The sequence below is a fragment of the Lagopus muta genome, chromosome 7 (assembly GCF_023343835.1).
Source record: "Lagopus muta isolate bLagMut1 chromosome 7, bLagMut1 primary, whole genome shotgun sequence".
Classification (NCBI taxonomy): Eukaryota; Metazoa; Chordata; class Aves; order Galliformes; family Phasianidae; genus Lagopus; species Lagopus muta.
The window spans coordinates 50,574,596-50,587,337 of NC_064439.1; the positions used below are offsets into that span (position 1 = coordinate 50,574,596).

At 41.9% G+C, this 12,742-nt stretch overlaps 1 protein-coding gene across 7 annotated transcripts in view; it reads left to right on the forward strand.

The window, feature by feature from the left end:
• HECW1 (HECT, C2 and WW domain containing E3 ubiquitin protein ligase 1) overlaps window positions 1-12,742 on the forward strand; it is a 244,083-nt gene that overhangs the window by 54,585 nt on the left and 176,756 nt on the right. For 2 of the 7 annotated variants that reach the window (XM_048952252.1, XM_048952251.1), the window contains exon 2: window positions 9,484-9,541. The exons of the other annotated variants lie outside the window; for them this stretch is intronic. In XM_048952252.1, the coding sequence (XP_048808209.1) occupies window positions 9,515-9,541 (27 nt within the window). In that variant the 5' untranslated portion in view covers window positions 9,484-9,514. The remainder of the gene's footprint in view (window positions 1-9,483; window positions 9,542-12,742) is intronic. 7 annotated transcript variants of the gene reach the window in all.

The window sequence follows — 12,742 nt, forward strand, 5'->3', positions numbered from 1 at the left end:
CAGTTTCTCATCTCAAACATAAAAATGAGTTCATTATGTACTTGCATGTTGTTTTGGGGTAAGACTGTCCTTTAAATTCCCAGGGTTCCAGAAGATGAAGAATCGTAATCAATTATGTAACCTGTTTTGAAAGCATTATTTATCCTCGAATAGTTTTGTGACTTTGCCCCTTGTTCTTAGTCCAGGATGGGAAATGGGGATACAGAAAGCAGAGGCAGAAACGTTCTCTCACAGATATCTTTCTCTAATAGTGGTCTACTTGTCTAAGAGGGTTTGTCACTGAATGCCAATTTTTGAAAGAAAGAGAAAATCAATGGCTGTTGCATTAAGACTTGGCTTCAATTTTTCTTTTTGAAAATTTAATCTACTCTTCCTTTTTATAGGGCAAAACTAGTGAGGAAGCAAGGTGTAATTAACGGGGCCAGTATTTCACCCCATAAGAAGTTAGTAGCAAATTATTATCAACTTTAGCAGTAGAAAAATTTCACACTATTACTTCCTAGTCGTATTAAAAATAAGAGGACATAATCTATTGGAAGTAACTTTCTCGTCCAATCTGTGTATTTAAGACCTTAGTAAATACCTCGAGATAGTGAAACATTCATGATCTGACCCTGTTTGGATGGGAATTGTCTAATGACCCTTGTTTAAAAATTGTACTTCATCTTGCTCTTTCCATTAGAAAATATTGCAAGGTAAAGACTGGGAGGCTCACGGTCTAAGGAGGACTTGCTGGATTGTTCCTTTTTTTCCTAGTGGACAGGTTTCCATGAAAATAAGCTCTTTTTTTTTCCCCTCCGGTGAATGTTTCCTCTGCTTCAACTCTGTCTGCTGGTGTCTTCTCCTATCTTCCTGCCTGGTTCGTTATCCTATTTATCACTTTTATTTGGTATAAAAGTATGGAGGAAGTATTACTTTTCAGAAAGGGTGGTCAGGCACTGCAATGGACTGCCCAGGGAGGTGGTGGAATCACCGACCCTGGGGGTGTTCAAGGAAAGACTGGATGTTGTGTTGAGGGACATGGTTTAGTGGGAGCTATTGGGAATAGGTGAACGGTTGGACTGGGTGATCTTTTAGGTCTTTTCCAACCTTAGTGATTCTATGATTCTATGATTCTAAAAATCTCTTTCACCTACAGCAAACTTGAAATGCTGTGGAAGTGAAGTGCTGCATAAATCAGTGATTAATTGTGTTCAGTAATCGTGTTGGCGTTGCGCTTTATTTATGAAGGAAATATCAGGTTGCTGAGATGCTGAGCTTCCTCATAACTGCAGAGCTGGCACCAGTTACCTGCTTGTCCCCAAGAGGAAGCTTGCTGAGGTCTCTACTCAAGACGTTTACTCAGAGCAAGTTGAAGCCAAAATGACCAAAAGTAATGCTTCTCACTTAGGACATTCTGTTTTTCCAAGGAGGAAAGAATTTTTTCAGTCTTTTCCTTTTTGAATTTTGAATTAACAACTTGGAACTTGGTCTGTGAATATTGCTTTGAAGAAGTGAATGGTATGATTCTCAATATGATCCTGTGAGGTGCTATCGTGTTAACTTTCTCCAGTGTGTTTATAAGGAAGCAAATAACAGCCTAGCATATCATACCCTGGCCTGGGGCTTTTAGAATCCTTTTATTCAGTGTATCCTGCCCCCGAACATCACATCTTTACCATAAATTCCATGTTTTGCAGTGAACTATCCAAAAAAACCATTTGATACAGTAATAAATTGATTTCTTTGGCATAGGAAGTGCCAGTTTGCTATTATGGCTTGTTGTTGTATCTGTAGTGAAAATAGGATGAAATGGAAGCACATTAATTCCACTGAAATAATAGGAGAACTGGGCCTTCATCAGTGATTAGGAGAATGCAGCATTAAGATTTATAGTGGTTTAGAAATGAGCCAAAGGGTGTAGCATTTATCAGTTAGAGCAGAAGCTTGGTATTGCTGGGCTTGCGTTCCTTTTTCCTCTTTTTTGACAATTAAATGTGAGCTGTAGTTTGCAGATAGCAGTCACTGCACTGAGCAATTGGGAGAAGATATTTCTGGTGCTGGTAATAGGTAGTTGGATGTTTCTCTGTCAAAATTCATCAGATAACTTGAGGAGATTGCCAGCTCCAGAGATGTACAACAGCTATTTGTTACACTTGAAGCATGCTGCTTTGCAGGCCTAGGCTTTAGTAGCTTGTTGCTGTCAGTGAGGAATAATGGCATTTAGGCAGTACTAAATTAAGTTTTCTGTCTTTAATCTTTTCCTGCTATAAGTCTAATAGATTGAAAGTCCTACTCGCACAAAATAACGTAGTAGTTTGCTGCATAGCTGTTGTGCTGTTCTTTCAAATCTTTCTTCCCTCATCTCCACTGTCTACTCTAGCAAAAGAATGCTTCTAGATAGACCCTAACATTGAGTTTACAAATACAGGGTCTTTAAAGGCATCGGGATAAGATATACAAATACTCTTTACTCGTGTTTGTTTCTGTGGGAGATGAGCTGGTTTCCTCTTATATGATATTTACAGCATGCTCAGTGGTAAACTGCATTTAGCAAGTATTCTATCTGCTGACGTTAGTATTCCACTGATCCTCTAGGACGGCAGTTCAGATCCAACTTCATTTCACAAGTGGCTGACAGACTGCGTTAAACTGTTTTCCTACTTACTCAGTGTACTGCCAAGTATCCGCATCACTGGGGAAATCATGATTGTCAGAGGGAGACTGAAGACTTGAGGCCAGGCCCTTCAACCAGTTGTTAATTATAGGACATTGGAGCCAGTGGAGTGACAAGAAATCTGTCTAAAGATACGGTGTTGTGCACATTTCAGCCTCATCAAGCATGTTTTCTGTTAGGGCCAGCACTGAGGCCTGGTGGCAATGCTCTGGGAAGGGGTAGGCTGTTGCTGCTCTTGCAACTGCCCCACAGCAGGCAGGGGTATTTGTGCCTGGTTGTTGGACCACTGACCCCTGCCATCAGCGTGAAATTTCCTTAATAAGAGAAAGAAAATGTCATTGCTAACAAAAATGTTAGGTACAAGTGAGCATATGCCATATTTCAGCACGCATGAGAAGAGGATAACTAAGGTTGAGGATAAAGAAACACATCAACCCTAACTTAGACTTATCCTATTGCTGTAGTAATGCTAACTTGCTTTAGTTTTCATTGTCCATAGCCACAGTGTCATATATGTAGCAAAGAAGTTTGGTGAGTAGCCTGGCAAAATCTGGAGGAGGCAGGATAAGTTGGCAAGGGGACCTATTTTCTAGAAGCTCACTAAAGCAAGATAGATTTTGTGCTCTTTCAGAACTGGATCCCTCTGGGGAAGGGAAATGAGGCTGGAACTAGACTGGTTGCAAATGGTTCAGTAGGAGAGGAGGCTTCCTGGAGCTCATCCGTGGTCCAGTGTTTTATTTCCTGGAACTCTGTTGCAATGGCCTTTGTTAGACTAGATGAGCCTCACTTTGTATCTATTCACAACATAATTGCAAGGATCCCCTGGCCAGAGAGCGCATTTTGTCAGCAGTATATTCTCTCACTCTGTCTCCCTCCTGTTTTTGCTTTGCTGGATGCCATTTCTGCAGAGTATATCACACAGCAAATGTACACCATCAGAGGAATTCATGACCAGTAGACACTATTCCTGCCATATTCCCCTCCTTAACAGGAGCTCAGCATCACTGTTGATCAGACTTCACTGCCAACATACCTGCAATGTGCGCCCCATCTTCAGTAAATCTTCACAGCCTCCTCCTTGCAGTCCTACCTGCTCGGCAAATAAATGGAACACTGCATCATCCAGGTTTTGTTGCTTCGTTTTAAAACTCCTTCTTATCACAATATCTGTATAAAATTGGACAGGCAGTTGGGCTCAGTTTGTCCTGAGACCATGATTTACTACTACAGTATATACTGTTTCCTCTTCAGTTTTTCTTCCTCTCAAACACTTGGTGGGTGGCTGCCTCCAAGACTTCACTGTGTTGGGGGCAGAAATCATGTTCTTTGTTCCACAGGTGTCTCCTTGCTACATGGATGGTCTTGGTTCAGAATCTGCTTCTGAACCACAACTTAATGTATCAGCATTTTGAGTAATGTCAGCTATTTGTTGTTACAGCTACCTGATGCTTTCCAAGACGGGTGCAAATTGAGAACAATGTTGTAGATTAACAGAGTAGCAGATGGAAGATCTCACCTCAATATGCCATGTGGTTGTTGTTACCTTATTAATTTTTGTGATATGGAACAATTGCAGGTTTTATTTTACGTTCATATGTACAAATCTTTTGTCTTTGCTTGAGAAAGCTGGAGTGCTTTCTGCAACAGATGTGACTAATTTTGAGACAAATTTCAGGCAACTGAAGTTTATCTCATAGAATTGAGATACTGCCCTAACTCTAACAACCCTCTGCTAAATCATGTCCCTGAGCACCACATCCAAGCAGTTTTTAAACACATCCAGGGATGGTGACTCAACCACCTCCCTGGGCAGCCTATTCCAGTGCTTAACCACCCTTCTGTAAAGAAGTTTTTCCTGTTTTCCAACCTAAACTTACCCTGGTGCAACTTGAGGCCATTTCCCTTTGTCCTGTCACCAGTGAGAGGAGGCCAACCCTCCTCTGCTGCAATCACCTTTCATGTTTGAAGAGAGCAATAAGGTCTCCCCTCAGCCTCCTCTTCCCCAGACTAAACAGCCCCAGTTCCTTTAGTCTCTCCTCATAGGGAATCTTCTCCAAGCCCTTCCCCAGCCTTGTTGCCCTTTTGTCCTTCTTTGCACCTGCTCCAGCACCTCCATGTCCTTTCTGTACTTAGGTGCCCAAAACTGAACACAGCACTCGAGGTGAAGCCTCACCAGTGCTGAGTACAGGGCAGGATGACTTCTGTTGTCCTGCTCACCACAGCACTCCTGATCCAAGCCAGGATGCCATTGGCCTTCTTGGCCACCTGGGCACACTGCTGGCTCATGTTCAGCCCACTGTCCATCACTACACCAAGGTCCCTTTCCATCAGGCAGCTTTCCAGCCACTCCTCTCCCAGCCTGCAGGGTTGCCTGGGGTTGTTGTGACCAAAATGCAGGACCCAACACTTGGCCCTATTGAAACCCATACAGTAACCTCAGCCCATCGATGCAGTCTGTCCAGGTCCCCCTGCAGTGCCTTTCTCCCCTCTGGCAGATCAACACTCCCTCCCAGCTTGGTGTTGGCTGCAAACTCACTGGGGGTGCACTCGATCCCTCATCAAGATGGTTAATAAAGATGTTAAATAGAAGCAGCTCCAGTACCGAGCCCCGGGGGACACTGCTTGTGACTGGCAGCCAACTGGATTTAACTCCACTGACCACAGCTCTTTGGGCCCGGCCATCCAGCCAGTGTTTCACCCAGCAGAGCGTACGCCCATCCAAACCGTGGGCAGCCAGCTTCTCCATAAGGATGCTGTGGGGAACAGTGGTACTTTACGGAAGTCCAGGTAGAACACATCGACAGCCTTGCCTTCATCCACTAAACCGGGGCACCTTGTCATAGGACGAAACAAGGTTTCTCAAATAGGATCTACCATTCATAAGCCCATGCTGACTGGGCCTGATCCCCTGGTTGACCTTTAATTGGTCCATGATGGGTCCTGAGATTATCCGTTCCATAACCTTCCCCAGCACCGAGGTGAGACCGATCTCTCCATGCAATTTAAATCCTCAATTAGTGTATTTTTTTCCTAATTATGTTACTTTTTTTTTTTTTTTTTTTTTCCGGTCTACTGAAAATGACTGATTTTTGTACTGGTTTGTGAGACAGCTAGCTAATTTATGCATGATAATTTGTTAAGATTTTACTTGCAGTCACAGGACTGAGCATCTATTCTAAGGGATTTTATGTATTTCCTGCCGTAGCTAGAGGAGTGAAACTAGTGGCTTCAGATAGCAAGAATGGTTAGTGAAATTGAAAACTACAAGGTTTTTTTTTTTACATGCTTTTGCTTGTTGAGACAGAAGGAACAAACACTTCCAGCATAAGTACCACTTCTTTTTCTTGTTTGATCTTTATAGAAAAACCTTTCAAATATCCATCTACCTGAGGAAGTTTGAAAAACTCACTCTGATCTCTTAACTGTCATTCTGATCCCTTCAAGGCAAAGACTATGCTTAAAGCATGCAGCAGCAACTGTTAATTAATGACATATTGGAACTGATGCTGGGGGCTGGTGTAAATGAAGTAACAGAGAAACAGAAGAGCATATCTATATCTGTATGGGAAAAAAAAAAGCATATCTACTTTATTTGTTATTAATACAGTTGTTAATATTGTTGGTAACATGACTGTGGTGTTTCAGTGCTTGAGTTTCTGTCTGCAGTGCCAGATCAGCCCAGTGCAAGAGGTATCAAGCCCACAGGGAGCTGAGCACAAGCACTCCCTGACTCTAGCAACTAAGTGTTGACTGCTGGTGAAATAATTTTTTGGCCTTGGATGGGTTTTCCTGTACAGACTGCATTATTGTTAACCAGTACAACATACTGTGCTTGCAGATTGCCTGTGCTAATTACTGCACTGGCTGCCCCAAGGCACAAAGCAGTTCAGAGGCTAAGTGCAACCAATATAGAAATATACTGAAAATAAAATCAGAGGATAAAAGGGGCAAGGATACCGTGGAAATACAATTGTGTATAGGTAGTTGTGCGCATATATAAAATAAATACTGATATTAGTTGGTTGCATGTCAACTTCACCATGATCAGGAGTTTATAGTTTCATTTCCCCCCAAAATATGGTTTTGAGTAGGCATTTGAAGATGCCGAGTAGCACAGGGAGATGTAAGCTTAAGGACCACTTCACACAGGGCTTGGTTTGTATTAAGAAGATGCTAATAAGCTTGGATGATGAGCAGAGTATCCAGAAGCTGCTCTGATACAGCTGAAGAGGCAGGGGTGAGGGTCAAACATCAGCTGCAGGAGCTGGAAACAGCTTCTGTGCGGAAAGGGACAAGGCAGAAGGAAATGAGAAGTGGAGGAGGAATAAAGGAGATACTCTAAAAGGAGAGACAAAGGAGATAAACCTGGGAGGGAGAGCATGGTGTTGAGGCACAGCTGGGCCTGTATGAGCTGGATAGCAAACAAGAAACCCTAATGTTAAATGATGGGTGATGAAGGAGAAGGTGTTGGAAGGGGTGGGTGAGATAAAAACAGAAATGATGAGAGAGGAAGTAAATACTGACCGAGTGAGCTTGAACTCTCCAGGGTTCCCAGAAGAAATAGGTTAGGAAAGCTGCTGCCTAGGGCACTCTCCTTTCTACTTGTCACTTTACTCTTGTCTTGTTTAGAGAGCTCAGAAGAAACTCCTTACTCTTAGGATGCAGCAGTGGCTTTGTTGAAGATCTGCATTGTTCTCAGCCAGGAAATGAATGGCTGCTCAGGCTGCAAGTAGTTCTGCCGCACACACAGCACAGCTCTTCTCTGTTCTTCACAATCTGTTCCTCCAGCGTTTTTATCCTGGCTGAGATAACTTTTTTCCACATCATCACCACCATTAGCTCTGTATTTTTGCTAATGTTGAGCAAGAGCCTTCATAATGAGCTCGTAAGAATCTGCAACAGTGGAGGTGATCCGCTGTTGATGTCGCCACTGCTGAAACGCACCGCCCACTACCTCACTCCTTTTGGTCTCCATAAACGTTCAGCAAATGTCCATGAAAATCAATGGGTGTAATTTTTTTTCCGCATCGATGAATTCGGTGATATGCCTTTGTTTCACACACACTTCAGTGTCAGATGCTGTTTTGTCAGACTGCCCCTCTGCTGCCATCTGTCACACAGCAACAAAGTGAGTAACAGTATTGGTGGGAGGGTTCAGCCCCCTGCTGCCATACCACCAGCATCCGCCTCTGACATAAGGGGCCAATATAAAAAAACAGAAGCCATTGCTTTCAGAGGAGCCCTTGTATCCAACGTAAATACACTTTTTCATTAAACGAAAGAAGTGACCAAATTATAGGTTGTAAATATGGAAATAAAATGGATTATGTCCATGAGATTTAGTGTCTTTTGAAGAGTAAAGGGGGATGAAAATGCAACATGCACTTTTACTTTGTTTAATTTCTTGCCTGTGAGGTATTTTGAAAATCTAATTGGCATTGTTTCATTTTATAAACCTTTTTTGAATGGAATGTTTTTGAACGTATCCTGCCTTTCCTTTCTCTTTTCATCGTCTTGTTCATTTTCATGCTTTTGTTGAATTAACAGTCTTATTGGTTTTGATCGTGTTGTTGTAAGACTGTTTTTCTGTCTTCACAGCTGTTGTTGAGTACACATTGGAAACAGTTGGTGAGAATGAATTTTAGAGTGGGGTGATAGAGTGCTAGTCTTTTTTCTCGTGTGATACGTGATAAGGCAATGCTCAGCTTGTATCAGGGGAGGTTTAAATGGACATTGGGAAGAATTTCTGCCCTGGGTATGGTGGTGGGATGGGCTGCCCAGGGCAGTGGTGGAGTTCGCATTCCTGCAGGTATTTAAGAGACGTGGGCATGGCATTAAGGGACATGGTCTGTGATGGGACTTGGCAGGTCAAGTTGATGGTTGGAGCTAGTGATCTTGACGGTCTTTTCTATGTGGTTCTTTGGTTCCCTGAAATGGGAGTATTTGACCATCTTGTTGCTGAGGAGCTTTCTCTGCTAGTGCAGCTACTCAGCTGTAAAATGTCAGAGTACTCAGTCACAGAAGATAAGCAGAGAGAATTAACTGAAAATACAGACTGTAAATGCTCCTGGAGATGAATTGTGGACTAATTTTGCATTTTTTTTTGTATTGAAAATTTGTATTAGTGCATGCTTCGAAAGCCTTCTGTCCTTGCTGATTAGCTTCCCTGATTCAGACTAAAGTTTCCTTATTCCATCACTTCTTGCTGTACAGTTTGGTACGATGGGAGGTTTTGAAGTGCTAATTGAGGTTAATGAGAGAAGTAGAGGTTCACTTGCTGTTCTGTGGTCTGATCTTGAACTACTAAAATTATGTTGGATCCTGTGTCTGCTAAGTACGTCACATAGAAATTAACTTCCTTTGCAGATATACAAGAATATCAATGAATTGATGGGAAACAGAAATGCGAATTGACTGCCACCTATCTAAGCTCCCTCAACATGCAGATTTTACGAGGAAGCTGAAAATGCACTGATGGTGTTGTTTGTTATACCCAGGCTGCTGCTTCTTGCTCTCTTTCAGATGCTTATTGAGTTAAATGAATATAACGACTGATTCTGTCTGCAAAATTTACTGTAGCTAATCCTCTTCTGATTTTTTAACCGTGTATATTTCGGTGTTGAAGTGCATGACAACATCCTGGTGTATTGAAGGATAATATTGTATGCTGTTACTGTGGTTAAGATAAACTCAGTGCCGAACAGTGAATCAAGTCAATTAATAAAACGTTGGCAAAGACAGTTTGGGTAGAAAAACAATGTTTTTAAATGTCGCTTATGTTGGTTATGGGATACATGCTGAGTTAACCTCATTGAACTTTTCCCCAGGAATTGATGCGCTTACAATTGGCGGGTCATTATGCTGCTCCACCTGTGTAGTGTTAAGGTCAGTGTGTTTTTCTGATTATAAACCCCATCCATACCATTCCATTATAAATTCACTGTCATTCATAATGGAATGTGCCAAAGCTCAGAGCTCGTTGCAGCTGCCCCTGGTCCGTATTTAAGATAAAATAAAGCAGCTCAGCTAATTTGAGCATCTTTTCAATAACATGTCCAATGAAGCTCCATTTGAAGTGATCTTTCCTTTTGTTTCTGTTTTGTTTCTGTCTTGTTTCTGTTTTGTTTCCAAACTGAAGTGGCCATCTGATATCAGTGTTGTTTTAGTTTTGTGTTTAACGTGATCTGCCCAACAATTCACTCAAGACATGGTAATTGTCTTAAGATCCTAGCAAGGAGGTCCTGGGAGCAGCAGGCAACTGTAACGTTTCAGTTGCACGTGTTTATGCATAGGCAAAGCACAGAATGCATCAACCACTCACTTTCACAAGGCATTTCCTGAAAGCTGCAGCTTTTGACCATGAATTAATTTGGAGTCATCAAGACACAAATCAGCCATCACAGCAGACACTAATGTGTGAGCTGCAGGAATGTCTGACTGTCACTAACCACTTCTAGGGGACCTGTGAGATGATCTGCATGCATAAAACACTGCTGCTGTATGCATCTTCCTGCACAGCTTAGTTCTTTAAACTGCTATGCATTGTCAAGGAGGGCCAGAATGTGCATTAAAGCTTATCGAGTGTTATTTCTGTCACTGAAATGTTGTTATTATTGGGGTTTTCATTTGTGTGTTTGTTTTTACATTTTTCTTTGTTGCTAATCCACCGAATAACCTTAATTCTATGAAGAATAGGAATTCTGTGAACAGCCATGTAATAGGTTCTTACATTCTTCCATTTTCATGAAGATGTATCCTTACAGCCATGTAATAGGTTCTTATATTCTTCCATTTTCATGAAGATGTATCCTTTTTATGTTTAATTTTGCACTGTAGTAGTTAGTGAGAGCATTCAACAGCGCTCCTCCTTTCACCTCTCCAGAGCTGTAAGCTCAGTGATATTGCACATTATGTACATGTAAGTTTTCCCAGAAGTATGTGCTATAATCTCAAGGTGTGTTGGACAGTCATGGAAAGAACACTACTTTTGGTGACAAGTAATACTTGAATGTTCTAGCTTGTGAAAACTGTTCGCCACCTGACACTTCATGTGCCAATAATATGAATTCCGAAATTACTGCATTGTGTAAGTACATATCCAGAGGATTTAGCAGTTTTTTTCCATTACTCCAGGGAGAAAAAAACAAAAGAGAAGAAAAAAGGATTTCAATTTGGCCACTGTCCAAAATTTAAATATCCCTCTGAAAGAGAAGATTTTGTTTGTTGTAGGATGGCGCGTTCTTTCCTAAGTAAGGAGTGTTGTTTGAAAAGGGCAAAGAAGTTTGAAGGAAGATAAACACCCTCGCATTCCATCTTGTCCTCATATCAGACGGGTTAGGCGTAGCTTTGATTCTGAGTGATGTCCAATGTGGCAGTGTAAATCCGGTCATGTTCAATATGTGAACTGCCATGATGATGGGTTCACCAACAGCACATGGCCCAATTCACCTAGCAGCATTTGAATGAGCTCTCATAATCACTCCTAAGAAATTTGGCTGGGCCCAGCAAGAACTCCCATGGCAACAGTGTGGTTTGTTAAAGCAAGAGATTAGAGATTCTTTTGACTTGCTGGTGATAAATGCATGTGAGATTAACCAAGAGCATGAATAACATGGCTGACTGCAACTGCATTAAATCATGGAACAGCTCTATAGAGATTCTAAGTTTCCCGGAGAAGCACTCTGTGTAACTGGGTGTTCAAATCTTATCACATTGGCATTCCAGTGGGGGTGGAAGAGAGGCTCAGCCTGTTGAATGATCCCAGAAGTCAGCACCGTCTTGCAATTATATCTTCCCTCCCATTTTTTTTCTCTTAAGCCATTTTTATTCTGTTTTCTTAGTTTCAGGTGGAGCTTTAGTGATTCTAGTCAAACATATCTTTGTTTTGGAAAGTTTACTCAGAAAACATAATGTATTTTTGACAGAAATGTGGAAAACTGCTGGCTCTGGGCCAGCTCGAGGCAACAACGGGGTAGTTCACCAGCCCCAGCAGTATCATCAAGTCCCCAGCCCTGCAGGATGGGTTTAGCCATGGGGCTCTCACTCCATGCTCTGTTGTTTTCTTAGTGTCAGCATAGCAAGCTCCCCTGGTGTTTGCTAACAGCTGAGGTTGCAGGTCACATTGATTAGGGACCTAACGTGGGTCATCCACCACATTCCACCCTGGAGCTTTATCTTCTCTCAAGAGGTGGACATTGCAGCAAGTCATCTCCATATTCCACAAAGATGCAATTGAAGGACACCCTTAATAGCAGAAATGATTAAAAAATACTTCTGTTCATAAAACAGATTGCATTATACCTTTGAAAATTGTAAGGGCATAATGTTTTTCTCACTTGGGCACCAGAAGGATCTATGTTGCAGTGTTTTGAAGTTCATCTGCGGTGATGAACTTTCCTAAGTTTTGAAAAAGCTCAGCGCTCGCTGCTACTTACACATCTGTTAGATACCTCCAACCAAGAATCCTGCTGGAAGTAGGTAGCTGAAAATATTGCACTAAGTCACGACAGGGAGATAACAATTTGACTACTTGCTAGAGCACATTCATCTGGTTGTGGTGCTTTCTGTCTCCTGTGCCCAGTCTGAGGACAGCTGTACTCAGCCTTGTCTGAGTGATGCAGCCCACAGGCACTTGTCACAAAGGTCTGGCTGTATGTTAGACACATCACAGAACTTTTAATGGAAGTTTAACTGAATCTGCAGCTTTGTCCCAGTTTCTACCAATCTCCCCTATGTCTGGAGGGGAGAAAAATTCTCTAGAAACAAAAACAAGAGAGTCATTCCCCAGTTCCTTGTCCTCTCTCCTCTGTTCTTTTGCCCTGCATGGAAAACACGTTGAACCAAACTTTTTCTTCTTTCTTGTCATTATTGTGAAGAAAATTTTGTTTCCTCTATCTGAGCATGGACTAGTTCAGGAATGCTAAAACAAATGCTCAGTGTGGTCTATAGCAATGAACAGCATGTACCTGCATGGATATATACTTGACCTTATGGATGAGCCGTTCATTATGTTGCATATAGATAATTGAGCTAAATGCCAATATTTGTTAGCAGTTTGAAGACTTGCCAGCTGCAGGACCATTCCAA